Source organism: Neopelma chrysocephalum, unplaced genomic scaffold, assembly GCF_003984885.1.
Source record: "Neopelma chrysocephalum unplaced genomic scaffold, ASM398488v2 Primary Assembly neopelma1_75, whole genome shotgun sequence".
NCBI classification, from domain to species: Eukaryota; Metazoa; Chordata; class Aves; order Passeriformes; family Pipridae; genus Neopelma; species Neopelma chrysocephalum.
In genome coordinates this window covers 707962-733411 of record NW_020897736.1, presented here as the reverse complement: position 1 = coordinate 733411, position 25450 = coordinate 707962, and the positions used below count along the sequence as shown (strand labels likewise).

Genomic DNA, 25450 nt, shown 5'->3' with positions numbered 1-25450 from the left:
TTTCATTTAGATATTTAAGTTCTTTCCTAATAATAAAAGGTTGGATGATATGCTAAAAACACCCAACAACCCAACAAAGACTCACTCTGGAAAAGGACAGACTTCTGGTGCTCTTCAGTATTTTATAAATTCACAGGTTTTGGCAATTTGTTTTTAATTATTTTCCCCCATCATCTTACTTTAATATTTTAAGTGAAATATGTACATATACACACTCACATTTTTCATTTAATTAAGCTTTAACTGTGGGAATGCACATCTAGATGTGTAGTGGAAGAAACAAAGTCACATCTCAAGTTCTGTTCCTGTACCTCTCTAGAGCTTTGCCTTTTAGGATTACAAACTTCCATATTTCCCATTTGATCCATCAGCCACTAGAAACTCCTCTTGGAGCAAATGCTGGTTCTGCACGTGTTGTCACAGCTGGTGAAGCACAGCCTGCAGCCAAATCCATGCACTTTTTAAAATGCACTGAGAACTTGGACTTTCTCTTGCAAACTCCTGCAACAAAACTCAGTAAATTGAACTTCTCACGTTTTCCTTCTAAGAACTGGACAACAGAGAAGATGTATTAAATACATGAAAGTAAGTGATGTGCTTGCTGAGACAGTGCATTTCTTTTGTTTAATCCTCAGTATTTGTCAGCTGTGAATATTCACGTAGGATTAATTACAGACTGTGCTGTTAGATCAGGGCTCTCTCCTCCCACCTTTCCTGAAAGGCTACGTACTCAAAACCAGTTTAGTTTAATTTATTTCCTGCTACTTAATTCCTCTGCAGATCCTCAGCAGTTCTTCCACACAGTGAGCACACTGTGACAGGGGGGCAAAGGTACATGTGCAAAATCAGCATCTTCTTGCTGCCTCAGGCCTCAAAATATGGAACTTAAAGCCTTTAAAAGGCAGTCTGGAGCAGGAAGCACCTGCAGCTCTTATTCAAGGACTGCTTTCTAAGCTCTCATGTTCTGCTAGCCAGGTCCCCTGGTCACTGGGATAACCCCCCCAGCTCTGCCAAACTGGATTAGGGTTGGAGCTGTCCCCTCCCCCTGGGTGATCCCTGAGTCCTGGCCTGTCTGCCTGGCACTCCTGCCTGACACTCGGCCATAGAGGTTTGAGGTGGGTCAGTCCCTGTCACACAAACCAAAAGGCTGAACCAGATGCATCCCTTTGGAGCAGGGGTGGGTGTCCTTGAACAAGGCTACACCTACAGGATTCCAAAGTTTGGGGTAGTCTGGTGAAGAAAACAGCTGTATCAAAGTTCCACAAGACCTTTGCTAAACACAAAGAGCAAATCAAAATTATTTCTTTAGGCCTCCCCTGAACGTTCCACTATTTTTTTAACTGACCTTTCTTCTGTGAATAAATGTGCTTCTAAGTTTTCAACTCAGTAACAGTGAAGGAGACAAGTTTTACAGTTAGAAACTAAGGGCACCCATGTTTTGATTTGCTGTACCAACACATCCATTTAATTCTGCCATACTTCCCAAAGACTCTTTAAAAGACTTACTAGAAGCTATACAGAATATGAAGGTTTATTTCAAAAGAATACATTTGCAAGAATACACATAAATGCACTCAATGTAACAGTACCTTCTGCAAAAATAGGTTACATAATACCCAGTAATGAAAGAACAATCTTATTTCTCTACAAATTAGAAAGCAGAGATAATAGCCTGGACAACCTTCAAAATGGAGGTCATAGTTGTGTATGTTGTGAGAAGTAGCTAACTTTAAAGCATGACACCACAGAGCTAATGTTGGCAAATCAAACTACTAGCACACAGCTGCAAACTATTCTTTTATACAGGATTAACAAATATTTTGGTTCCAATTCTTTTTTACACAGCTCTAGTGCCTCAGGGAAAATGCTTATCAAAGATACACAAAAACTATCCAAAATTACAACGTAACTATTAAAATGCCTCCAAAATTGAGAGGAAAATAATCATGTTAAATTAAAAAAATTTAACCAGGACTTCCAGACAAGATTTCCTGTTTTTAATCAGAGAAAGTTTACAAGAGATTTCAATAAGTTATCTTGAAACCAAGCAGCTGTAGATCTTAGAATCTTCGTGGAGGTCCACCTTTAAATGGCTTAAATCCTGAGCCACTTCCCCTCTGCATGGAATTGCCTGTGATCTGTACAACTCTATTAATTGGTGATGAGTTACTGGAAACAAAGGTTTTAAAAAAATGGTAAGTTATGGTAAGTATCTAAACTCTTGCTGTACAGGTAATAACAGTCTTGCATCTCATATCATTCAAGTGTTAAACTGTTAAGTCTCACAGGAAAAGAGACTTTGCAAGAAGTCCCTCATTCCTGTGCTGCCCCCAGCAGCCCTGGGGAGCCCTGTGCTGGCAGGGAAGGTGGGGCTGGATGCTGTGCAGCAGCCACAAGTCAGGCTGCTTGCACTGGCACTGCTGCACTTCCTAAGGAAAGCAAAGCGTGGAGAGCTCAGTAGGGAACTGAGAGGGAGGAGCAGTGTCTGTACCTTGTATGTGGGGACATCATGCCCCCTCCTCCACGGCCATCTCCCATCCTCCTGGTGTCGTGGTACCCACTGCCCTGGGAACCAGGCCCGTGCCACTCTTTCCTTGGTCCAGTTTCACGACTGTGCCGTTCCACGACGTGTCTGTCCTCGTTGTAGTGCTGGTAAGAGAGCCACAGTCAGCCACTCCACAATGAAAGGGGGATTTATCCACAGGAAACAAGCTGTTCAAGAAAGCTAATCCTACAGCTTCCATAATGCACAGCAGTCCAGCACCTTTTAAGATTTCAGTCCATAGGCAGCTAACACAGGTTTACAATATTCCTGTGAAAAATAATTGTAGGTAACAGGAACTTAGTTCCAATGATGAGTGTGTGGGTATGCAGGGAGTGAAGCTCCATGAACTCATACTTTACTCCCAATTCTGCCCTGACCTCCTAATCACTAACAGAAAGCTCAAAAGAGGAACACTAACACGTTTTTAATGCTTCAGGACGTACTTGCAGGAAAATCTAGTCTGTAGTCTTTAAAGACAAGCCACGCAGAAGGTTTTTCTCTCTGTAGCACGTTACAGATTACAATGACAAACTGCACTGGAAGTAGCAGGCAGTGTGAGGTTAAGACCCTGAAAACAGGATGACAATGAAATCTTAAAAGCTTTATCATCCACTCACTCAGGCATTGTATTATTACACTGTTCTGATCTACCATAAAGATTCTAAACATGAAAAGAATTGGGTAAGTTTTCTGCAATTTCTTGGGTTATTAAAAAACCTGACAAAAAAGAACCTTTAACATAAAGCAAACCAAGCTGAAAATGGCCTGAACACTTGCTAATCATTTTATGATGCCGTATGGTCATTTTTCCAGGATGAATTTGCATTTTCCAGCCTCTCACTCATGCAGACAGACACACAGGATGACTCACTTGTCCTCCACCTCTTTCTCCCATCACGCCTCGTTCTCCTTCCCTGCCCCCGTAGCCCGAGGCGCTGCTGCGGCTGCCGGGAGGGGCCCCTCTCACGTGGCCGGACACTTCCCTTCCCGAGCGCTCCGGCCGGTCGCCTCTGCAAAAATTGCTTCCATCAAAATGGGGGTTTCAGGACGATTGAACTGGTACCAAATCGCAGCACATGTGGACAGCAAAGATTCCTTCGGTTTGCAGGTTCCTACCAACCCACAGCTGACTTCTCAGAAACATTCCTTCAGGTCTCTGTGGCTCTCTAATAACTAAAGCTCACGTGGTGCTTGTTTGCATCTGTATTCTGCACAAGAGCCTCCTTGCTCTGTGTTGTTACACACAATTAACAGACTGCTGGGAGTCAGCATCCAGTTCACAGATGAGATATAGCATTTGACAACCTACATAACATTTTTTCCAATGCTTTTGGAAAGCAACTTTGCCTTTCCTTAGGGAGAGCGGGGTCTATTCTTTCTTTGTTCATCAGTTCTTGAGGAATTGCTACCATGGATAAATTCTACAGGAATCAGTACTTTCCCTGGTTAACCAGCAAACTTACCTGCCATCCCGTTTGTCTGTGCTTATGCTTCCCTCACTCTTCCAATTTGTTTGCCTAGGTGGGTTGGAACCAGTCTCTCTGGGATGTCTCCCGTGTGGAATTTCGGGTCTGTCGTGAATTATCACTGTTCTCCTTTCATCTCTGTCTCCCCGCACTTCCCGTCTGTCCGTGTCCCGAAGTTCACTGCGTGGCTGAGGGGGTTCATTTCTTCTGGACTCACTGAAGCCCTTGGGATACCTCTCAAACCCTGGCTCTTCTCTTCGTGCTGTTGGGCGAGTCTTTTTTGCCTCCCCTTGATTTACAAAACGATCTCTCCTAAGTTGTTAAAGCAGGAGAAAGTCATTGGCTTGTCTCCCATTTCCCTGCACATGTAGGCTCATGCATGACTATATAAAATATCACCCATCTTTATATTCCATGTTTATTACTACATATGTGGTATAGATCTCAAAGATCCTTCCCAACTCAAATTATATTATTTCTACAATTCTTATTTTGAGCTTGAGTTCTAACAGCCAGTTCAACATTTCTTTATGCATTTATTTGTTCCCAATTTGGTCAGTGTAATTTAAGCAGTTACAGGGCCTCCTTTTTGGCTAGTATGAAACAGAGGGAATGCTGGATTTCCTGAGTCAGCCAGAAAATATAATTCTAGTTCACTGCAGCATAAAAGTAGAAGTCCAGAAGCTACAATTATGTGGTCTTAGCTTTGTAAGTGGTTACTGGAGATTTTTAATGGAACTATGAAGTCAGATCTGGAACCAGCATTTACTCCAGTTACACAGTTGATGAATGCTCTCAACTCTCCTTAAATCAGCTGCTTTTAGCCTCGCTTCCTCCAAGTAGGACACATCTAATCCACTGGAACCTACTTATGAATAGATGTGAAATAATTGCAAAAATTCTTTCAAAATGTCTAACAAAAAAGGCCACCAGGCAGCTAATTTAAAGTCCTCAGAGAAAAGCAGATTAGACTCCATGATATAAATGGCCAGTCCTGAAGACACAGGAAATGTCAGGACACTACTGAAATTCTACTGGATAAGAACTGTACAAAGCCCTTAGCAACATTTTCACTTTTGAACAGTTAAGAGTGAAAGCCACAGAGATGCTGGCAGGCCAATACCTGCCCTATTATCTCAACCTACCTATCAAAAGAAGACGATGGAACGGAAGAACCTTCTGGATATCGCCCTCGTTCTCTGTGATCAAAGTCATTAAACCTGTTCTGCTGGCGACTGTAATCTGAGCCATGGCCAAAACGTGCATCTGTATCCAGAGCCATCTTCTTACTCTCAGTCCAGTAAGGATCATCTCTCCTTTAAGCAAAACAAAGGAACACTCACCAGTTACATGAAGCCAAATCAAGGCCTAATACGCAGAAAACTGAGAGTCAGTTGTCTGGTTTAAAAGATGCTCGTTTAACCTTTGTAAACCTGCTAACAAAGGTAAGACTCTTTAAATAGTAGTGAACAAAATAATTTAAGAAAACCTCCAAAACTAACCACCCCCTTTTGAAGTGCAAATTGAAGAGACAAAATCCCAGTAGAATATGAAATAAAATCTAAGCAACGGCGTATCGTGGCCAGCAGTTTAAAAACAAAAACAACAAAAACATCACTGTAGCAAAATTTTTCCTTGAAAATAGCCTTCTAGAAAAAAAAGTGCCCTCTAAAAAACAAGCAAACCAACCCACCCAAACAAACCCACACCCACAAGTCTGAACAGCTTTCTCAGGAAGAACAGCGTAGGAGACAACACAGCCTTGCTTCCTAGAAACATTTGGGTACAGAGTTCCTAAGCTCACAATGTGAGACTAAGTGTATAATCAGCAGCCTTAAAAAATGAAGCCATTTTTATTCCTCTGGTGAAGAAATACTGGTGTTCTGTGCTACTGTTTCTACCATGATGACTTACATTTACTTTCCATATGGCAATTTTATGGCTAAGGTCTCAATCCTGTTCTTATAATCAAATAAAGATCAAAGTCAGTTCAATTCACGTGGCTCAAACAGTAAATGATAGATGTCATCAGCTTCAGTAAAAATTAAAAGCCTGAATTCCTGAACCATCTGTTTAGCAGAAATATGAATTCTTAACAAAGTAGAAGCTAAAAGCTTTAACCATTAAGGCAGAACAGCTTTTCTCAGCACTGAATTGTGTTATGCTTTTTTTCATACAATCAGAACTCATGCAATGCTCCTCTAATTTCAAAACTCCTTCCTACAGATAAGGTGTGTTTCACCTTTGGCATAAATGGATGTCAAAACCAAACAAATGCCAGAAACCCAGTTCTGTGAATTTTGTTTCAGGCACAAATGCATTTTCTAGTCTGACACAAGGCTGGGAGCTGTTTCTTTGTACTGAGCACTGCAAGAAAACGGTTTGAGAATTACCTGTGATCTACATCCCGTGGCCTTTTCAAAGAATTCCTCTTTTCCTGCTCATAGCGGAGCTGTTGCTGCTGCCGCCGCAGCTCCTCCCTCTCACGGGCAATCCGCTCTGCCTCCTTCCGGCGCTCCTGGGGAGAGGAACAGCAAACCAACCAGCTCTTCATTAGAGAGACCTACAGCACAGCTACAAGTATACCAAGTTAACCCCTGACAGCTTTCTGCTAAAGGCTCTGCGCTGTAATTCATCCTTGGGGAGCATTAAGGTTAAACAGTACTGGGAATGCTTCTCTAAGAAAGCGGACGACAGGTCTGGGGATGCTACTGACTGTTAGATAGAAATATCTCCGGGTAATTTCCTGTATTACTACTGTATTTATTGCCCAGAAACACACTTCCTGTGTTTGGCTGGTTCTTTTATGAAAGAAAAAGGGCTGGGTGGAAGGGTGAAGAGAAAAATTCCCAAGTGCAAAGCGGGCAGTATCCAAAGTGACATGGCACAGAATACAAACATGCACACCTGCTCAATCCGAACACGCTCCCTTTCCAAGCGCTCCCGTTCCATCCTCTCCCTCTCCAGTTTTTGCCTTTCAATTTCCAGCCGTTCCCTCTCCCTCTGCAAGCATTCCTCTCGCTCGTGCATGATCCGTATCCGCTCGCGCTCCCGACGCTCGCGCTCCGCGATTTCCCTTCGCCTAAAGAAAAAAAAAGAGTTAGAAGAAATTAATCTGAAGAATTTTCTCATCCAAAACTAACACCTCCTTAGGCACAGACATAACAAAAAAACCTATTTCAGAGTAAGCTCTTCACGAAAGTCCTTGCACCACAAGTCTACTCCTTTTAGCCCCAAGTAGCCAAACTGGATTTAGCTTATCTACAGAACCATTAGCAGACAACAGATAGGAAAAGTTACTTCAAGAATCATCATTCTTGATGTATTTTATGCTGAATCCAGATTTCTCAGTTGTCATCTAGCACACAGTAACAACCTAGCAAAGAATATGACTTGGATGTAAAATCTTGCCCTCTGCAAGCTAACAATTTACTTATTGTTTTCTGTCCAAAAAGTAAGACAGACAAACAGGACCACTCCGACTTACACAGGTTAGCAGACTCATGAACGGCTCTATTTTGCTTTTTAATTCCTACTTCCCATAGTACAGATTAGAAGAAGCACAAAAGGCATTCTCTCCTTTAAACTTTATGCTTGCTGAGAACTGCTTTGTTTAGCAATTGTTTCCCTTTGTTTAGGGAAATCCAGCTAACAACACTACTCATTTAAATTTCATGTGGCCAAAAGTTGGCAAAGGACAACAGCAGAACAGAACAATTTAGTCCTTTTATTTAAGATTGTATTACATTTGATTTGTCATTTAGATACACAATGTTCTCTCTTTCAAAACAAATACCAAACACTATTTTTGGCCCCATCTCCTAGCCTACTTCTCACCTTTTCAAAAACAACACTGGCATGCTTTAACACTTATGAGATCCCCCCCATAACAAACTCTAAGCTATGTGTGTACAGATATGGCTACTAGAAGATTAAACGAAAATTTCGGAGTTTGTTAATTCACATAAAGATACTGTTAGGTAGAGCCCCAGACTTTAACATCTGAGCAGAAGGCTTGACAGAATGCATTCTGATTAGATTTCTAAGTATAGTATCTGATCAATTAATGTATAAAATAGCCTTTAGCAAAAAGTTGAATTACTACCTTCGGAGTTCAACAGCTCGTCGTATTCTTTCCAATCGAACCATGTGTTCTCGCAATCTCTGTTCCTTCATCTTTTCAAAAGGCAAGATATCCTTTCTACCCCTGTATTCCCTGAATTTCACTTTATCTTGAATAATACGCTCTTTGTTCCTCAATATCTGTGGCTATAGATAGAGATTACAAGGGTTATTTCAGAAGTCTCATTCATTTAGGGAGATTTCTGGTTGCTATGTTTAAGTTATCGTTAATGACTTAGCTATCCCAAAGCATACAAACTTCTAACTAAGCTTAACAGTTTGTGAGAGTTTATTGACTCTTCAGTGAAAATATCAACTGCCAGGTAGCATCAAATCAGGTAAGGATTGCATCAAAGCTATAGATACTTACCTTATCAAACCTTCCCCTTCTAACTGTCCTAGTGTGGCCTTGGTCTCCTTTTGCTTGGTCTAAAACTACAACTTGACCTGGGCTTTTACCACCTAGTGAAGAGGTGAGAAAAAAAGACAAGCAAAAGAAGAAAGGCTTAAAAACATACACATATATCACTATTTGTCTATTAAAAATTTTCCTTAGTGAAATTTCTACGTCTCTAAATTGGACTGGTACTGGTAGGAGAGGCATACCAGCACATCTGTAATTAGGTGTTATTATAAAATATAGAAGTAATACACGTGTTACTGAAGCCTAAAAAAGAACAGATGCCTGGTTTCCAGTAAGAGTAAGAACAAGCCCCCAAGACAAGTCAGACACACAGATTCAACAGGAAGAAACATAGCTAGATGGCATACTTATTCTTTTCTTTTCTTCAGTTTTTTTAGTGGATTCTTGATTAGGGCCACTTGTTCCATTATCACTCTTCTCATCTTTACCTTCTGTTTTCTTGGCTTCTTTACTTTCTTTTTTTTCAGATTTCTCTGATTTCTTCTCTTCTTTTTTGGTTGACGGAGTTCTTATTAGGAAAAAGAGCACACAAATCCAATGAGAGGAAAATTCACCTTAGAGGATTCTCACAACCTCTGAAGACACGTGAAATTTCTTACTTGCTGGCTTTATCACTTGACACTGTCTTCTTATCTCCCGTGCTCCTCCCCGAACTGGACTTCTCATCACTTTCTTTCTTCAGCTCCTTTTTGGAGGGATCACCTTTCACCTACAATTTATTTTTTTTTTTTTTTTTTTTGCAAAACCAAATAGGTTAATACAGATTCTGGTAAAAGTTGGAGTCTATTTTGGGGAAAAAAAGTCTTCATGTTATGAAACCTACTTTCTCCACGGAGATCTGCTGGCCGTGCAGCTCTGTGCGGTGCAGGTGTGCGATGCATCGCGCCACTTCCGTGCTGGAGGACATCGTTACTATGCCGTAGCATTTCGCCCCTGGGCTCCGTGCGTTCGTGACCACCTTTGCACCAAGGACCTAAATAAACAGGGAGAATTTAGCTTTTGAGGGAGGCATTTCTAGTAGGGAAACGACTCCAATAATATTTTTACCCTAGTATATAAAAAAACCCAAATAAATTCACCCCAACAGCACCGTAACCCCCACCCCACTAGAAGGGCTGACACTCCACATTTTTAAAAGCGTATAATTCCACAGGAAGCTGCAGCTTTAGGAACTTTATCCCAGCTTTCATATCAAGGCATATTAATGCTACCATCCCATTTTGACCAGTCACCACCTCATGCCCATTAGCTAAATGCTTCTTTTCACAGCTACTGCCAAAATTCATTCACAGAAGCACCACTGACCTGAATTTGATGGTTCATCTCCGACAGATGAACCCCCACAAAAAAAGTCAGCAGCGGCCAACTAATGGCAGGAAGGTGTGAGCAGTATTATGTATTAACTCAAAAAGGGAGCCAATTCTTCAAGGTCATCTAGCAAATGTGTCAATTAAGCAATTTTAACAATCAGCTCTGACACCTGGTTCTTGAGAAAGTATTAAGCTTTGTGTTCCTGCTCCTTGCTGGAATTTCCATAGCTACTGGAGCTGGTCCTCTTCACACAGTCATGCTCTAAGGCAACAACTCTATCTTTCTAGCAGCCTGTAATGGGACAGTCATTTAGACATTAAATATTTCCCAATTTATTCAAAACTGGGAAGCTAAGGAAATATAGGAACCAACCACCTTTACACCGAAAACAGCCGAAGAACTGGAAGTTTCAACAAAATATACTGTCAGGTTTCCACACCTGTGAATGCATTAAATACAATCACCTACTAAATTCACTAAATTATATGCAATAATCAATACACATACTTGATATTCACAGTGCTCAGGTTCCAACTAGTTCCCAAGATGCAATAATGCCATAACTGCACAGACTTACACAAACACTACAAATTCACACAGTTATCAGCAACTCCTTTGGGAAAATGAGAACAACTGTAAAAAACCCCTGTTTTTAGAAGACTGCTTAGCTTACAAGGATTCTGCATTGTTCTATAGAATTTGTATGTTAAATTAACCAGTATCAGGAAAACAGACTTAAGTTTAAGCAGCCTGTAAAAACAAAAAAATCTTTAAGTGACTAACAGAGTCCTTAAAGGATCAGACATTAACTGTCACATTTTTTTACCTATTTTTCCCATTCATAAGCCTTCAAAAAACATTTTAAAAACAGTCTCCCAAAGCAAAAGGTTCTATAAAGACTGTTTATGTTATAATTTTATCAGTTAGCACATTATCTTGCACTCATGGTTAAATACAGTTGCTACAAAGGAACATAGGCATCATTATTTCAAAAGCCAGTCCCAACCAGAATATTCAAATATTTGTGAAATTCTTTTTGCACTTATCTTACCTCAACAGAAAGAAAAATCTCTTATAAAATGAACATCTAGTTCTTCCTGTGTGCATGCACTTACTGTTTCAGAAAGTAGGGGGTTTTAGATTGAGATTCAATGTTTAACCAGTGCAAATTTTATTTAAAACAAGTATTACTCAACTTCCATAATTGAAAAGAGGAGGAGGAAGAGACACACACACCACACACATGGTTTCACGCCCCATAAAATACCTTTCCATATTTGCCAAAGAGATTTTTCAAGTCAGCAGCTTTTGTGTTGGAAGACAGTCCACTGACCCACAGGTTTCTAGTTGAACTTCCACTGCTACCACTAACACTGCTCGCGCTTCCTGAAACAAGTTTTACAAGACAGCCAAAGCATTAAGGAGACAAAGGTACCATGAGTATTTAACTAAACTGTTGCTGAAAAGAGAAACTTAGCCTGTTACCTCTAAGTAACTGTTTATCTGGTTACCTTTCTCGAAAAGACTTCTATAGAAAAAGAAAATACATATCATAAGATTTCATTCATTTAAGCATGTACGGAGACCAACGGCTTGGCTAACTTGTACCCAACTGGAAGAGCTAGAAAAAGAATACAATTCTGTGTTAAAGGCATGTACATTTAGTTTCAACACCTGGTTCTTATCAATAATTCCCATTTAAGAAAATGGTTCTTTTTTTGCACCCAATATTTGCTCTTCACCAGGATGTCTGTAGGCTGCTTGCTTTACCAGAGACAGCATAAAGGTAAATAGAGGAGACTCAGATAATCCCAGCCTCCAGAATCATGTGGTCAGTTTTCACAACCTTCTTGAAATATCTGACCTCCACCCAGAGCAGCTTTTTACAAATACTACTGGATGTAGAACTGGATACAACCCATCAAAATAATTTCCACATACTAAGGAAAATACTGTATAAAAGCTGGAAAAACATTATGTGGTTAAACACTCCCCCTGCCCCATATATTAGCTATTTTTGCAACACAGCACTAAGAACTCAAGAGATTCATGTAATCTTATTCTCATCATCTCTTAGTCTTATATTATTTAGTTCATCTTGTTGTTGTTTGCTGCTAAATGTATGAGCCGCTTTTGGGTATATTAAAACACAGCCAGTCACACAGGCAAGACCAGAACAGGATCTCCAGCTGAACAGTTGGAAAATCTGGTGATATGCAGAGTTTTAAAAGGTAATTTAACCACCTTGAGAAAAAAAAAGGGTAGTTTTAGTTTCTTCAATGCATCAAAACTAAGTAAGAACAAAAGGCAACAAATCTCAGTTATGGTCATACTGGAATTATTAGATTAGATATATAAGGAAGAAATTCTTCCCTGTGAGGGTGGGGAGGCCCTGGCACAGGTTGCCCAGAGAAGCTGTGGCTGCCCCATCCCTGGAAGTGTTAAAGGCCAGGTTGGACAAGGCTTGGAGCAACCTGGGCTAGTGGAAGGTGTCCCTGCCATGGCAGGGGTTGGAATGAGATGGGCTTTAAGGTCCCTTCCAACCCATAACATCCTACCAGTTCTGTGATCTTGATAAACTGTGATACACCTAGAATATCATTAAACATCATTAAAAAGCTCTGGCTGTGTACTTTAAGAACACCTTATAATAGTTATTATTAGTTATCATAAATGCTACATAAATGAAGATACAGCAAACCTGCTTCCACAGTTTCATTGTAAGCATGTAACTGTTCATGAAAAAACACATCTACAAAAGACCAAATTATGTCTGTCACAAAAATTTCCTCTCAGAAACTCATTTATCAGGTAAAGTTTCATTTGTCTGTTAGTGTTATGCCAGAGATTCTGTTACAAAGGTTTTGACAGAGAGGTAGTAGGTAAAATAAGGAGACACACGAGCTTATACAAGTGCATTTGTTCAACTATCAAGTGTCAGTGCAACTGGTGAGGTTAATGTGCTCTTGAGCTCCATAATACAGGGTTTTATGGACACAGATGGAGACTCCAAGGCAGACAAATAGGTCCAAATTTAATGCACTAAACAGCCACAAGTGCAATTTTGCAAGCCTGCATCTCAACTATGTTGAGAGTTCAGTTCATTTAAAAATGAGTCAGAATTACAAGCAAGACAAAAAATTTCACTGGCATTTTGGTCAAATACTTGCAATTATTTTTTGCTTGTTCTGCTGTAAGTTACAGCAGGCTTATCTGAAAATTACAGCTTTTCATCAAAACAAAGACTTGGGAAATGTTAAGTGGAATTTGCTCCCAGAAGTATTTTGAAGCAGGGGAATATATTTCTATTGAGTCTTCAGAATAAGTAGTTTTGATTTTATGAGTAATGTGGCATAAGGAGAAACAAAATATACGGACACATACATACAGCTAATGATTACTGTAACCTCCAGCATCATTTACTACAGATGGCTGAGTTCAATCATACAAGCCAATTTATTTTGAGGAAAGCAATTTCTCAATGAGGAAAGTGTTCAGCTCAAGACAATACTACCCTAATTTGTAATAGTTACCTTTATCATCCTTTGTTGTTGTCTTGCTTTCTTTAGATTCCTTAGTAGAGCTAGAGAAGCAAATTAAAAAAATCAGAAGAAAGTTGAAACTACAGAATTTGGTAAGTGTTGCATTTTATACTACTAATACTAACAGACAAGTTAACATTTCAAAAAATAAAAATGAAAAAGGGCCAGACTGTATATTTGAACAAATGATTCCCTTATGGATTCTTGCACTGATTTTCCCCAAGATGCCTGAAGATCTAGATTTTCTGACAACTCTATTCAGTGGATATATGGCAATCTTCTCCAGATTTCAGGACGGGGACTTGACTTCATTTTGTGTTCTTAGAACTGACAGCTGTTCATTACCATCATCACAAGGACATTTAAAAAAATCGTCAATTGGAAAAAAATAAATAAATGCTGACAATTCGCCAATGCAATCAGTAGGACATAGTGTCTATACGAAGATCTTGAATTTTAAAAGGTAACTTATGGCGGTCAAAAAACCCATAGGCAGGAGCATAGGACACTAATTACAAGATTCTTGCTGCTACCCCCTTAATGTAGAGTGATCTTATCGAATGCTGGTACTCAGTATCGTAAAGAACTGACATAGAAAAACAAACCTCTTTGCTTGACCAGAGGCCCCAGTAGACGAGGGACCTTTCTTCAAAGTATCCTTTTCTTTGTCTCCAGATTCTGCTTTCTTTGAACCTTCTCTGGCTTCCTCCTTGACGGGATCACCCTTCACGCAGTCTTCCTTCTTACCATCTTTATGGTTCTCAGTCATCTCATAGTCCTTGCTTTCCTTCTCCAGGCTCTGTGAAATGGTATCCTGCACATCCTTTGGCTTACTTGCTTCAGAATCTGTAATTTTCACATTTTTACCTGTTTCTAGGAGGTCATCACCATCAAAATCCAGAGTGATGGCATCTTCGGCCTGGATTGTAACCGATATGTTATCATCCTCAGCTTCTTTCACAGAGGTGTTAGCTTCCATCTCTTCGTGAGCCGTGTGATCAGCCTCAGCTAGGCTTTCTTCTGAAGGAAGAGGTTTAGATACTTCTTGTGTACCATCACCAGAACCTGCTTTATCTAAGAGGATTTAACAGGAATAAATATGGCAAAACAAGAAGTTTAAACAATTTCATATGCATAAGCTAGAATAGGACCTAGAAAATACAAAGCCAGTTATTAGCACTGATGGAAGGTTAGAGAAAAACACAAGGTGTATTAACACAAATATAAATCCTTTACCCAGGATCACTTATTCTTCATGGCAAAACACATTTTTCTAGAGACAAATACCAAAACATTAGGAGGGAGAACACGGTTCCATCCTGGAGATACCCGTTCTTCAGGAGAAGTATCCATTTTCCAGTTTAGGATTAAGCGTTCCAGAAGAAAAGAGTTGCCTTGGACGTTCACAGTTTGATTTAATCTGACTTTGAATCTTCCCGGTTCCAGGACTTCCAAGCTTCCCAAATTCAACAGAATTACAGTCTTGGAGAATTTCAGCCAGTCTTCCATGTAGGTGTCCTCTTTCCTTTTCCTTCCAAGCAGTAGTTTGGCAGTCAAGTGAGCTGTACAAGGCTGCTGCAGAACGTGGAGGGGTGAGCTTTAATCCAGAGTTCGTAGACAAATGCTCCTCAGTCTTCATCCACTGGGCAGATTTTCCATCTCAGTCCCATAGAGGCATCTCCAACCGTATTCTTTAATTTGTGCAGATGAGACACTTCAGCCATAGGGTCCCTCGTAAATATGGAGTCTGTAGGTTTATCCTGTAACTTCAATAATGTGCTTATTCCATCTTGTGTAAAGTGATGGTGTTCCATGTCCTTTCCAGTCCGCAATATGTAGAATCCTTAAGACTTCTGTCCAGGAAGTCTGTTTGCCCAAATGCATTCCATTCCTTCCACAGTTTCACTAATGAGCACAGCTTAAAAAATGGTGGCCACTCCACAGGTTTCCAAACACTTGTTTTACCATCCTATATACAACTGGCATTTCTAAGTGACAGGAAGCCAAGCACACGACAGTCCATACGTTTGTTAGGTGCTCAGCTTCAGTGGGAGAGTGTATCATGTCACTCAACTAAACATCAGTTACTGCAGTGCAAGTTGGGAGCTTTGGCATCAAGACTTACCGTGTATTAAAATCAGAGCCCTTGAATACTATGTTTTTTCATTAAGAATCATAGTATTTCAACTCTATGATACATCCACCACAGTAACTGATAAGTACTGTAATCAACTCTTAAGAGTAAAGTAACTCTTAGGAGTGAAGCAAACTGACTGCAATGATTCCAGGTGCTGAGCTTAATGAGGAGACACCTGATACTTAGTGCTGGAGACAAGCCTAGTATTAGTAGAGATTGAATGTTACAAGAGAAAGTTGCCTGCTCTACCAGACTAAGACCTCTGAACTCTATTAAACTTTAAACATACCTTTCTCATTTTCTTCATCTTCACCATCCTGCAAGAAAAGGAAGTCAAGACTAAATGTCTTCCATTTTGAAACTTTAAGCAGAACAGTTCATATTTTCCAGAGAACTTCTATTGTATGAAGGCAAATTATTGAAATGAAAACTGTTTCTAAAGAAAAGATTATCTAGAAACCAAACCTGTGCAACTCCCTTATCAAATCACTGAAAAATTTTTGGAAAAACTTCACTGGCATCCATCTGCAATACTTGCAGTTTGCAGTTGGTTGGAACATGCAGATATTGTCTTCCCCCCTTTAACTCAACAGGACACTTCTAAACTGGTCCATGTCTTGCTAAAGCCTTCAGACTGAATGTCACACTGCTGGTTGCTACTTTCAGAGAAATGCAAGCAATCCATCAGCAGCTTTAAAAGCTTAAGACAGGAGTCAGAAGCTAGGAAGCCTCCCTCCAGCAAGTACATAAAAACAAAACTGATTTTTAATAGGTACTTATTTCTGATTAGTCTCTCTGAGCGAGAGATCTATATATGTCCCTTTTCAGACATCTTGAGTTCCCTGTAACTCAGAAGGAATTTCTGAACTTAGAGATGTTACAGACGTTGGTATTAACAACAAAAAAACAACCTCAACCAACCACACCCAGTTCTGTGCTCCCCCCATTCTCTAAAAGCAAACTTCCAAACTCCTGTATAGGCTGTATATACTACAACAGCATTTGAAATAAACCTTTGATTTAATTTTAAGGGAGTTTGAAACATATTCTTTGCTAAGTCTATGCAGTGAATACTCCCAATTTGCAGACAGGAATTTGCATTTCAATAGGACAAGTTATTTGAAATCACAATTATCTGCATTATTAAACATTTGAATGAAAGCTTCCCATACTGTTTACCTTTACTGTATTACATCATCTGACTCTAAGATGCACGCTGGAACAAAAAAACCAGTCTAAAGTGATCTTTTCCAACTAAACAGACTCCAAAATCAGATAACAGAACAGATTTAGAACTCACATGGACAGCAGGAAAAGTGTAATCTTCTACGTCTTGACCTTCATTTTCCTATAGGAACGTAAAAGGGATTTGCTTAGCAAACTTTTTCTAAGACACTCAAATATTCAGAGAGTGAAGAGATTTAGTTAAATCAGAAAACATTTCAGTGAAGTGCATACACACTCAGTAAGGTGAACACCAACGAGCCATTCTCATGATTATACAATCTGAATGCTGAACTGAAAGACATGTCACTACTTAGTGCAGGGGAAAAGGAACCACCTCTGTGTGGACTCTGGTAGAATTTTATCAATCAATGCCACATTTGTTTCAGGACTATTCAAACAAAAATCAAGGCAAATAGAAAGAAAATAATACCTTTTAGAGTAAAAAAAAAAAAAAAAGGCATCTTTTAGAGATAAACGAGACAAACTGAAAAACTAGTTCTGACTTCCTAGTAACAAACACTACAATAAATGTACATTCATGTAAGATATAACAAAGTACCTGACTTTCAGAATCCTTTTCTGCATCTTCTGCTGGCTCGAGGTTATGATATCTTTTCTTTTCTGCAGATGGCTGTTCTTTAGAATTCAAGTTCTCATCTTCAACAGGTTCTTTGAAGTCCTTCAATTCATCATTTCCATCTTGATCACTTGTATCTTGAGTCTCCAGTTCACTTTCCTTTTGGTGTAAAATCAAATATTTGGCATAACTAATGGTACCAGCTTTACTCTGAAAAATTCACTGCTAGAATCAATATTTCCCTGCTAGATCAGTGTGTCACATCCATAATAAAATTCAGAGCATGTTTTTAAAACCTCACACCTTCACCCCCGTACACATCCCACTGTGAACACAGTGAAAACAATGCTCCAAATTTCCACAAAATGGAAAGGAAAAAAAGAAAATGGAGCTTTGTCATTAACTAAAGTCAAACATTAAACTTAATAACAAAATGAGAAAAAATCTTACATACTTTTATTACCTTGACAAAGGAATCCTCTTCAACTGAGGCATCACCAGTTAATTCATCAGCTTCCTGCTTTTTACCTGAAATGATGGGATATGCTATGACTAGAGCTGCTGTGCAGAGCAGACTTTCAATACTGGTTATGTGTTTGGCCTTAGTTTATTATTCTCTATATGCTCTAGTCTAGCTGAATTGCTCACTATAATATAACCCTCCCAAAACTGAGTAATTTTTAAAGTAAGGAGATAAAATGTCAGCTGAGTGAGCATAAACAATTGATGCTGTTGGACAAACAAGCAGTTACATCCAAGTCTGTGATTTTAATACCAATCCTTTCATTTTGAGTGATAACAGAATTCAGGAGAACATTGAACTAGAAACTAAACATTTCTAGAATTACTGAAGTTAACTAGACATTATAACTTGAGATTTTGGAAAGATCTTGCTTTAAAGGATAATTAACATCAGTGAGAAATTAGTTTAGAAAGGACATCTGAAGGTCATCTAGTCCACCCAACCTCCTGTGTTAAGCCCCAAGGATGATGGGAAGGCTTGGGGTTTTATCTGGCTGCATCTTTGAGGATCCACAAGCAAGGCAACTGCAAGCTTCTCCTTTCTCAGTGCTTTTCATCACTAGAGGGAACAATCAGCAGCAGAACTGAGGAAGGTGAAGCATGCCCGCTTTCTACACATGCTTTGCTGTACTAGGGGCCTGTTCCATTGAGGAATTCTGTTCTTTCTGCACAGGCACACTTTTCTCTAATAAAGATGCCTCTGTGGGGATGATGACTAGACATGGTTCCCTTTGGAACCCACTGCATTTCCTTAATCTTCTGCAAAAACAAGACCAAAGAACACTAGATAGAAGTACCTCCACACAAACACATCCTTTGAAGAGCATTCTGTCTCTTTGATTCAGTCTATCAAAGATCAGCCTATGTAACAGTTCTCAGTAGCAGGAGGTACAAAAGCAGTTCTGTTAGGAAGTGGCTTTACTGTATCTTCTACTGAAACTCAGTGCCAATTCAAATGCAAATAAGATGGTAGTCATAATCAGCACTTAATGCTTTATTTTTTGACATTGCATCTTCCCTCATGCCTTCATCCTCTAATAAATGGCCAAATCAATTCTACAGATATTCAAAAGGAATATAAAAGAAAAACATAAGCCAAAGTTTGACACAGTGTGGACATCTCTGCTGGCTGGAATAGTCAATTTTTGCCAGCCATTAATTTCTATGGTCTTTCATACGCAGTTCTTAAATTGCATTTCAAAGTTGGAAAACACTCAACTACAGGGCAAGAAGAGAGACTACTATTTTGGTTCTTTTATTCCAGTTGATTTTACTCATTTCCCTGAAAGGCAGCACTCTGACTGTACTCCTGGAGAAAGCACTTTGTTGTTGTCAGTGCAGACGCACACAAGTCTCCAGGAAAAGACACATGGCAGAAGCTATTTCTATGACTGCAAAACATGAGATTTTAACACTCAGATCTAAAATCACTGACTTCATCTGAAACAAAAAAAACCCAAACCAAACAACCAAAAATTCCTGTTTTATACTTGTAATGCAATAGATTTGTGAGATTTTGGTGCAAAAAGCCAGTTGCACAGGTATACTAAGGGAAGGTAGGTCTCCTCGGGAAGAGGAGTGCACGTACACTGGAAAGACAGTTTTGATGTGCATCACAGCTGATGCCTGAAACCAAGGCTAACCCAAATTTTGTGCAACCATTTTAGCATGCTGTGATAGAATCTACAGCCTCAGGTGTCTTCAACAGAATAAAAAGCATTGAGAAACAGGAAGGATTTCTGCACACATTCAGCTGTTTTCTGCTTTACCCTCACACATCTCAGTTCGTTTCTTAAACTTGAAAGACCAAGTTTTTCCTGCATCCCACATCCAGCTAAGTATTCACAGAGACAGGCAAGCACACACAGCAGATGCCAGACATATTTAGCAACTATCTAGCATATACTATCATGAAAGCTATTTAAATTCACTCATTTTGCCTGAGGAAATATGGCAGGTGAACTAGAACAGAGACTCTATAGGGAATTGAAAAAAAAAAAAAAGACAAAGCTACCTCAAGTTAGTCCCATCATTCTGCAATAGCAGCCAGAAAACTGTATTTTATTGACAGGTCCTCATCAAGAGGAAGTTACAGCATTCACCAATGAAGCTGTTAGTAGCTTTTGTTTGCTGCTACTTAAAGTCAGACAGGAATATACGATTTCATTAGTCCTTCTTTATTCTGCCTGTCTTTGCAGTAAATCACATTTACTCTTCAGTACCAAAGGTATTCCAAGGCATAACCAGAACAATGACCTTCACTTTTCAGCTTCAAACCAGAAAGTGGCAGAAGTTTGCTCTCCCTCTCAGTTCTGTGTTTCAGGTTACTTTGATCAATAAGAGTCACATTGCTCAGAAATGGTTCTTCACAGTTCTGATACACATCATTTTCAGGTGCTGGCACAGTAACCTGCCAAAAAGCCCAATGTCCACAAAAGTCCAACATTTGTCCAGACTGATACTCATCCACAATGGGCTACTGAAAGGCACACTTGGCTTTAACTTCACATAACTAAAATTGGATTGCAACAAACACCTTGCAGAACCCGCCTGTTTCTGTGAACTCACTGCAGCCCGCTGTCGATCGGAGCAAAGGGTATGTTAAAAATCACAGCCACAACAGCTGGACCTGCTGCAAACAGGCACAGTCGGCCTCAAGTCACACAAGATGTCAACACATGATAAAATTTCTGTACAGGCTTATCCAAGCAGTGGCTGTTGAAAATGTCAGTGGTGTCCACAGCACTCCCCACAGATCTGGGTGCCTCACAGCACAAACACTCATTTACCTTGCAATGATGGCACTCCTTCACCAGCCACGCTCAGTCCCTGTTCTGGCAATGGCAATTGCTACACACCATAACATTGCAACAGACTATTTGCACAGAGAATGAATATATTCCTTATAAGTAGAAAAATTAGAACATCTTTAAAATGCTGGTTTAACATTATGCAGGTGTAGTTTTCATCTCATTTACAAATCTTATTACAGGAGCATAAGCTTATTCTACCTATTCATGGTCCTCTACATGAGAAATTCAGGCTACCTGAGTATTTGCAGCATTATAGAAGAATGTATTTTGGACAACTCTTGAACTAGACATCTGCGTTTCAGGCAGAAGTAGTGACACACTCATCATAACATTTTGGAAGAATTATGGTTTGTTTTTCTTCTGGCATTCCTACTGAAACTCCCAAGGGAGTTCTGTCGCACCCGACGCTAAAGATTCACCAAAAACACGGGACAGGAGGCAAAAAGGAAGAAGGGGGAAGAAAATCTCTACAACGGAATAAACTCTTTACAGCACTAAGAAATCTGCTGCAATTTGAGCAGTATCATTTGCCACAAAATTAACAATTATCCTGTTCTATTTCTCTATTCTGAAATGGTACCATGGGGAACAAGAATATTTAAACCTTTTACAGTGTCTGCAAGACACTGTTCCTAGTCATTCATGGTTTTTAGAAAGAAAGGCCTTTGAAGACTAACAGTGTACAACTTAGTTTAGCTTGGTTTGTTGTGTTTGCTTTTTATGGGGTTTTTTAAGTAACTAAACAGTTTTAATAGAGAAGTCAGAATCATCTGGGCAATAGTATAAGCCAGCCACTGTCAGTTGTCTGTGTTTGAGCTAAGAAACAGTATTGTCAAATTGGAAATTCAGTTGGAAAGCAGAGTGGTACTTAAATCACAAACTAATAGGTGTCTAACTGGCCTTTGAAACTTGTAGAGCAGCAAATAAACATGTTTGCTCACGTTAATCCTCTGAGGTTAAAAATGATTAGCCTAAAATCAGTTCAACCACAATAATTCCAAAATTTGTCAGGAAACTAACTTTTCACCAAGTTATAATATACCAGTATTCAACAACATTTTGACTGCAGGTCCTCCAAATGAGTATGTACATAAGAAACATTTGAAAAATATTTCACATTAGTAGTATTGGAAGCTAAATAAGAATCATTTGAAAAATATTTCACATTCTACGCACCAGAACAGGCAGCAGAATGTTCAGGCTTGAAAAGGGATGCTTTTTCCAAAAACTGTCATCTTTTTGTAAAAAGAGAAATCTGGCCATAGCTACTAAATTCTAGGGTGGAGAAGCACAGCTGGGACACAAAGATTCAGCACTTTGGCATTTGTTCCATCTTAAAACTGGCAAACTTGAACTGGCAAAACCAACTGATCTTACCTGAAAGCTCTTCTGATCAGCTGTTGTGCAGTTCTTTACCCCAAATATTTAAAGTAGCTTCCCAAATAAGTGTTTAGATCTTGACTAACTTTGCATATAGGATTGATCAAGGATTCTTGTTGGATTACAGAATCCTTCTGCAAGCATTTTTATAACTTGTATGAAACTAAATCCCACTCTTACTCTTGTTCCTATTCCTCTCCCTTTTTGTACACATACACACAAAATAAGCAATGAGAGAGAAAAATGTATCACTCCCCCCCCCACCACCATTCCCACTCTAATTCAGCCTGGATCAATATTCCAGATCAGGTTTTTTTAACAGACAGTGCAAAGAAATCAGACATCACACATTTTCCACAGACCTTAAGAGCTGCAGTAAAACTGGCTACAGAAGACATTCAGTTCTAAGCCCTACAGCCATCTGACACACTTTGTGACTTTCCAGAAAGAAAGCCCCTTCCTCCCTCCCACTGGCCTCTCTCTCTCTGGCTGCTATGAGGACATTTATCCATCACTTCAACTCCTTGGCCTTTTCTGAAGATGTATTTTCTTTGTAAATCAATATCTAACATTCCTACCCTCCTTTGTACAGCAGTAATAGCATGGGAAAAAAATACTATAAAACTAGAAAGGTTGTTAATTCTACTGCTGTCCAGCAGTAAAATAATTATAGACGAATCAGTATTAGTCTAAAGCTGTGGGTTGAAACAAGCACTAGCAAAAGGTCTGGAGCAATCTGTCAGCAAAACCAGTAAGGAGGCAACACTTCTCCCAGTGAAGAGCATGTACAAGCACAAGGAGAGTGAAGATGGTTAATTTTAAATGAAAATCTGGTCCTTCAGAATTCAGTCGATGTGCACGCATCTCCCTTGGAAAGTTCCCTAGTGACACGTGAGGGAATGGACTGTTGAAGTGTTAGATTTCCAAGTTTTGAGGAATACTTCCTGGTTGCTAGTAACATATTTCAGCTGAAAGCACCAGAGGGGGAGATAAATAACATTTGAATCAGCAGGTGAACACGTACAAGGAACAGTTAAAAATCGAACAACACATTATTTCACAAAGTTAGAAATAACCCAGTAAGACAAAAAAGATTTTCCATGGACTAATCAGTGAATTTTTCTTATCCACACTTGACGATTAATACAGTACAAACCTCAGTAAATTTGGCACAACATTTGCTCATAAGACTATTGTAATCTAAAAAGTAATGAGGTGATACTCCTGAGCTTGCAAAGTGAGCTGATAAGGACTTCACAAACTCTGTATTTTACTTTGAAGTTTACCCAGAAGGCACACGTCAAATGCATCATGATTCAGTTCCACAGCAGAGGTGGCAGGGAACAGCTACTGAGGCCCTGCCCTAGGCAGCAGCAGCACTACTTGGCAAACTACCCTTGCAGAAGCAGAATAGTGTAACTACACAAGAAGCCAGTTCAAGAACATTATGCATATCATGAAATTAGTTTGGAGAACAGGAGGAGAAAAAGCAGCAGATAAGAGAAGTGTTTGTCACAGCAGAACGTGGAGCCATTTAGATCTCTACATGAAAAACTGTGGAAAAGTTTTTCTTATTTAGCTCCCAAGTAGTTTTCTTAAGCCTTAGTGACCTTGTCAAAGCAGGGAATAAAGTAATGCCACAGAAAAAAAAGAAACCACATTATGGAAGTTTGTTTCCTTTCACTTCTGTAATATATCAAAAGTACAGATAAGTTATTCAAATTTTCTAAGCAGACTAATTTTCTTATTACTTCACCCTTCACAGCACCAGACAAAAACATGAACAACTATTTCCACTGTAAAACTCGGCCTAAGACAAGTGACAGTGGTGTAAGATTGCTTATTTCCAAAACAAGCCCTTACAGCATATGAAGGAATATTCTTAGTGTAAATGGTCAATGATGAACGCTGTGCATAAAACAGACATGTCCTTTCCCAGAATTACTCGATTATGGATGCTCCCAGAAAAACTGAAAACAAAAACCCAAACAAAAATCCCCTAGAACTCACAAAACATTTAAATTCTCAGGCAAAAGAAAACAGAGCCAACAAAATCACTGCTAAACAGACCGGTATAGAATCTAAGGAATTATTTTTCACAGCAGAGAAACTGAAATCTCTTAATTAAACATTTCATAGCCAGCCTTCACCTCCCATTCAGGAAATTCATGGTTTTAATCTTGTCTTCAGTAAAAAGCATGGTAATAAATCCACACAACACAGTCCTCTTTAGGAAGGGCTCCTCTACCATGTACTACTGCACACCCATCACCAGCCTCGGCCCAGCACCTTCTCACGGCTGAACCACCCCTCGGCTCTCCCTCTGCTGCTACAAAGATCCTTTCAGACACTACACACACTCATCCCCAGCACCAGAGCCCCACAGCAGCTCCTGTACCCACCCTGCACCTCTAACACCCCACACTCGGGATCTCTGTTAACACAGCACACTCCAAAACCCTCCCAGCTCATCTACTCCTCTCCGGGATCTGCAGGCAGTGCAGCCACTACTCACACCCCACATCTCGTAACCCACTCATTTCCCATGTGTATATATATCTCCAGCATCCCTCTGCACTGCCTATATACGGTGACTGAAAACAGATGAGTGAGGCAAAAAAACTCTTACATGATGTAAGTCATAAACAGTAAAATCTCAACTGTATCCAAACTAAAGGCCACGGTCCCACGGGCCTTCTTTAAGGGGATACATGCAAGAAAAACTACCTAAGAATATAAGGTATATGAACAGATCCTAACCTTTGCTTTTAGTTGGTTTCTTGGTGGGCGTGTCAGCCGAAACACTTATTTCAATATTATCTGGATCACCTCCTTCCTCTTCAATAGCCTAAATGAGACAAAAAATACAATTTTTAATGGCTTTCGGGGGGAAGAAGTACAGCTTGACTTCAGCAGAAGTCTGTGGGGGCAAACTATCCTTGCTGCATCTCAAAAATATTTTATAAACATTCTGGATTAAGCTTTTAGCTGAAAGCTCGAGGAGAGGAAGGGAACGCTAATAGCAATAGCCGGGGGTTTCAGCTGTTAAAATGACACTTGGGCAGCACACCTTATCAAGGACCCGCACGTTTCCCTGTGGGAAGGTAACACTAGAAGGCCACAACGACATCCATGATGACACCGAGGGCAGCTCGAAAACAGGAGGACGGGGAGCACAGACACCCCGGAGCAACAACCTGCCGCGGGGCTCTCCCGGCGGGAGGGGCCGCAGGGCCGGGACAGCGAGCGAGCCCCGCCGGCCGGGACAGCGCGTCCGGCCCGGCCCTCAGGGGCCGCGGGCATCGGGGGGCGGGCACGGCGGACCCTCGCCCGGGCCGCGGCGGCACCGCGGGGGCACGTCCCGCCCCCCACCCCGGGGCAGCG

The 25450-nt window shown here is 40.1% G+C and overlaps 1 protein-coding gene across 4 annotated transcripts in view; it reads right to left on the bottom strand.

Moving 5' to 3' along the window:
• Nucleotides 1-1506: 1506 nt before the first annotated feature.
• SLTM (SAFB like transcription modulator) overlaps nucleotides 1507-25450 on the bottom strand; it is a 24611-nt gene continuing 667 nt past the window's right edge. The window contains exons 2-21 of one of the 4 annotated variants that reach the window (XM_027688699.1): nucleotides 24827-24914; nucleotides 17806-17879; nucleotides 17334-17510; nucleotides 16848-16895; nucleotides 15837-15864; nucleotides 14016-14484; nucleotides 13402-13451; nucleotides 11136-11254; nucleotides 9381-9530; nucleotides 9157-9266; nucleotides 8905-9065; nucleotides 8504-8595; nucleotides 8117-8280; nucleotides 6919-7093; nucleotides 6405-6529; nucleotides 5157-5327; nucleotides 4009-4323; nucleotides 3417-3567; nucleotides 2492-2649; nucleotides 1507-2169 (exon numbers count right to left, since the gene is read on the bottom strand). In XM_027688699.1, coding sequence (XP_027544500.1) covers nucleotides 2061-2169; nucleotides 2492-2649; nucleotides 3417-3567; nucleotides 4009-4323; nucleotides 5157-5327; nucleotides 6405-6529; nucleotides 6919-7093; nucleotides 8117-8280; nucleotides 8504-8595; nucleotides 8905-9065; nucleotides 9157-9266; nucleotides 9381-9530; nucleotides 11136-11254; nucleotides 13402-13451; nucleotides 14016-14484; nucleotides 15837-15864; nucleotides 16848-16895; nucleotides 17334-17510; nucleotides 17806-17879; nucleotides 24827-24914 — 2934 coding nt within the window. In that variant the 3' untranslated portion in view covers nucleotides 1507-2060. The remainder of the gene's footprint in view (nucleotides 2170-2491; nucleotides 2650-3416; nucleotides 3568-4008; nucleotides 4324-5156; nucleotides 5328-6404; nucleotides 6530-6918; nucleotides 7094-8116; nucleotides 8281-8503; nucleotides 8596-8904; nucleotides 9066-9156; nucleotides 9267-9380; nucleotides 9531-11135; nucleotides 11255-13401; nucleotides 13452-14015; nucleotides 14485-15836; nucleotides 15865-16847; nucleotides 16896-17333; nucleotides 17511-17805; nucleotides 17880-24826; nucleotides 24915-25450) is intronic. The other 3 variants (XM_027688701.1, XM_027688702.1, XM_027688700.1) reach the window with 3 other exon arrangements.